This window comes from Solanum lycopersicum, chromosome 1 (assembly GCF_036512215.1).
Source record: "Solanum lycopersicum chromosome 1, SLM_r2.1".
Lineage (NCBI taxonomy): Eukaryota > Viridiplantae > Streptophyta > Magnoliopsida > Solanales > Solanaceae > Solanum > Solanum lycopersicum.
In genome coordinates, this window is record NC_090800.1 from 10,305,183 (window position 1) to 10,308,488 (window position 3,306).

At 33.8% G+C, this 3,306-nt stretch overlaps 1 protein-coding gene across 1 annotated transcript; it reads left to right on the forward strand.

Annotated features, from left to right (window-relative positions):
* The first annotated feature begins 2,564 nt into the window (after window positions 1-2,564).
* Window positions 2,565-3,032, forward strand: LOC138340753 (secreted RxLR effector protein 161-like). Its single transcript, XM_069292865.1, has 2 exons — window positions 2,565-2,688; window positions 2,755-3,032. Exons 1-2 carry the CDS (start codon window positions 2,565-2,567, stop codon window positions 3,030-3,032), a joined length of 402 nt encoding a protein of 133 aa, XP_069148966.1.
* The last annotated feature ends 274 nt before the right edge of the window (window positions 3,033-3,306 follow it).

The following is a 3,306-nucleotide window of genomic DNA, read 5'->3' on the forward strand; positions in this document are numbered from 1 at the left end:
CATTCATAAATTTAAGGGCTCTTGTTTTGTTTGTGGAAAACATGGTCACAGAGCTGCCAAATGCTATCAAAGAAAGGGGCAAGACTCAAAGAAGGAAAGACAAAGTGATGTCCAAGCCAATCTTGCTGAAGGCAATGAAGTGGTTGTTGTTGTTGTCGTTAAGGCAAATCTGCTGGCAAATAAAATTGGCTGGCTGCTAGACACATGAGCTTCAAGGCAATTCTGTGCTACTAAAGAGTTATTACATGACTTTGAGGAGTCTACTGATAGAGACTGTGTATATATGGGTGACTCCACTACTACTGTAGTAATGGGTAAAGGAAAAGTTTTGCTTAAATTAACTTCTGGAAAGACATTATCCTTGAACAATGTTTTGTATGTTCCCTCCCTCCGTATAAACTTAGTTTCTATAGCACTTCTCAACAAAGTAGGCCTTAAACTTTTTTTTTAAGTTGATAAAATAATTATTTCTCGCGGAGGAGGCTTTGTTGGGAAGGTATATCTTAGTGGAGGATTATTTGTATTAAACATTGTTCAAGAGATTGTCAATAATGCAAGCATTTCAAATTCTGCTTATATTGTTGACTCTATTAATTTGTGGCATGGTAGACTAGGTCATGTTAATATTGCTTCTATTAAAATGATCAGAAAAATGGAATTAATTCCTATGGTAAAAACTGATGATTTTTCTAAATGTCATATATGTGTAGAAGCAAAGCATGCCAAGAAACCTTTCAAACTTGTTATTAGTAGAAAGACTGAATAACTTGAACTAGTATTTTCAGATTCAGCAGAGGTGGAAAAAGGTATTACATTACTTTTGTTGATAACTTTTCTAGATACACTAAGGTATATCTTCTTAAGTCTAAAGATGAGGCTGAATGCATGTTTTGAAATTTAAATCAGAAGTGGAAAATCAATTAGACAGGAAAATCAAGAAGTTTCGATCCGACAAGGGTGGTGAATATGGTACTAAAACTCTAGAAGATTTTTGTGAGAAAAATGGTATTATACATGAAGTTAGTGCTCCATATACTCCCCAAAAAAATGGTTTAGCCGCAGGGAATAATAGAATCCTTAAAGAAATGATGAACTTTATGCTTTTGAGCTCTAGTGCATCTAACAATTTGTGGGGAGAAGCAGTCTTGTATGCATGTTATATTCTTAATAGAGTCCCGCATAAGAAGTTAGATAAGACCTCATATAAGTTGTCGAAAGGGTTTTCTCCTAACTTGAAATTTCTGAAAGTGTGTGGTTGTTTGGCTAAGGTTGGTCTACCTGATTTTAAACGAGTAAATGTTGGTTCTAAGACTTCTGATAATATCTTTATTGTTTATGCTCAAAATAGTGTTGCATATAGATTTATGTCTCTAAATGATCATTCTATTCATGAATCTAGAGATGCAGAATTTTTTGAGTATATTTTTCCTTTGAAAAACAATGTGCCGAGTGATGCGCAAAATAATGCTTCTATGTCTATGTCTATTAATTCGCATGTTGTACCTTCCTCTAAAGTTATTTATAATGAGCTTAAAAATGAACTTAGAATGAGTAAGAGTCGTAGAATTGAGACAAGTGTTTGTCCTGATTTTATCACTACTTTCTTAACTGAAAATTTTGATATTAATATTTTAATTGACGAATTAGTGTCTATTTATTTTATAGAAGGAGACTCGAAGACTTATGATTAAGCAATGATATCAATAGATGTTATATTTTGGAAAGAGGCTATTAAATGAGAATTAGACTCCATAGTTTCTAATCACACTTGGGGCTTGTATGGTTTACGTGAAGGTTGTAAGGCCATAGGTAGCAAGTGGATATTTAAGAAGAAATTGAGACATTATTGTACAATTGATAAATATAAAGCTATACTTGTGATTAGGGGTTTTAACCAAAATAAAGGTGTTGCTTACTTTGATATTTATTCTCCTGTGACTAAAACAACGACCATTAGAACACTTATTGCTTTTTCCGCTATTCATGACTTTGAGGTACATCAAATGGATGTCAAAACGCCATTTCTAAATTGTGATTTAAAGAAAGAGATCTACATGAATCAACCCGAGAGTTTTGTGGTTTCAAGACAAGAGGATAAAGTATGCAAACTGAAAAAGTCCTTGTATGGACTAAAACAAGCACTTAAGCAATGGTATGAAAAATTTAATATCACATTAGTGGACAATGACTTTGTTGTAAATTCATCTAATACATGTGTTTATTCTAAGATAATAGGTTCAGATTGTGTCATTATATGTTTATATGTAGATGATATGTTAATCTTTGGTCCTAATGTGAATGTTATTAATGAGACTAAGAATCTTTTGTCTTCTAAATTTGAAATGAAAGACCTTGGAAAAGCAATGTGATTTGGGAGTTAAAATCAAAAGAACTCTTAATGGTTTCTCTTTGTGTCAAACTCATTACAATGAAAAGATGTTGAAAAGTTTGATTGTTTTGATGTAGTTCCAGTGAGAACTCCTTATCGTCCTATCATACACTTGAAGAAGAATAAAGAATCTAGTGTTTCTCAAACTAAATACGCTAAAATAATTGGGAGTGTAATGTTTCTCATGAACTATACGCGTCTTGATATAGCTTATGTTGTTAGTAGATTGAGTAGATATACTAAAAATCCTAGTAGTGAACACTGGAATGCTCTTCATTGGTTGCTAAGGTATTTGAGAGGTATTATGAATAGGTGTTTTCATTTTAACAAATTTTCTGTTGTTTTAAAAAGTTTTTGTGATGCAGACTGGGTAATTAACAATGATGAAGTTAGCTCCACCAGTGGCTATTTGTTTACTTTGGGTGCAGGCGCTATTTCGTGGAAGCCTTCTAAACAAACTTGTTTAGCACGTTCTACCATGGAATCAGAATTCATTGCTCTCGAGTTGGCAGGGCAAGAAGCTGAATGGCTGAGAAATCTTTTGGCAGATATGCCTTTGTGGGGAAGACAAGCTTCACCAGTTTCTCTTCATTGTGACTCACAAGCAGTAATTGGAATTGACAAAAATAAATGTGTACAATAATAATAAAAAAGACATATTTGCATCAGACATGGTGCATTTAAACAGTTGTTGAAACTGGGTGTTATTTCCTTGGAATATGCCAGGTCCGTAAGAAATTTGGCGGATCCTATGACCAAGGGCTTGAAACTAAAATAATCCTTGAAACGTCGAGGGGGATGGGTCTAAATCCCATTGATTGAGGTAATGCGGTGGACCAGTTAGACCTCAATATACACCACATTTCTATCCCTATGGCGTGAGGCATTGTTTTATAAGGTTGAGCTTATTTTGCTCT

Bases quoted from the DNA above. Each gene is read 5' to 3' on its own strand.
- LOC138340753 (XM_069292865.1), top strand. From the start codon at position 2,565: ATGTTTCTCATGAACTATACGCGTCTTGATATAGCTTATGTTGTTAGT. The intron at 2,689-2,754 runs GTATTATGAATA...TTTGTGATGCAG, and splicing joins GTTGCTAAGGTATTTGAGAG to ACTGGGTAATTAACAATGAT.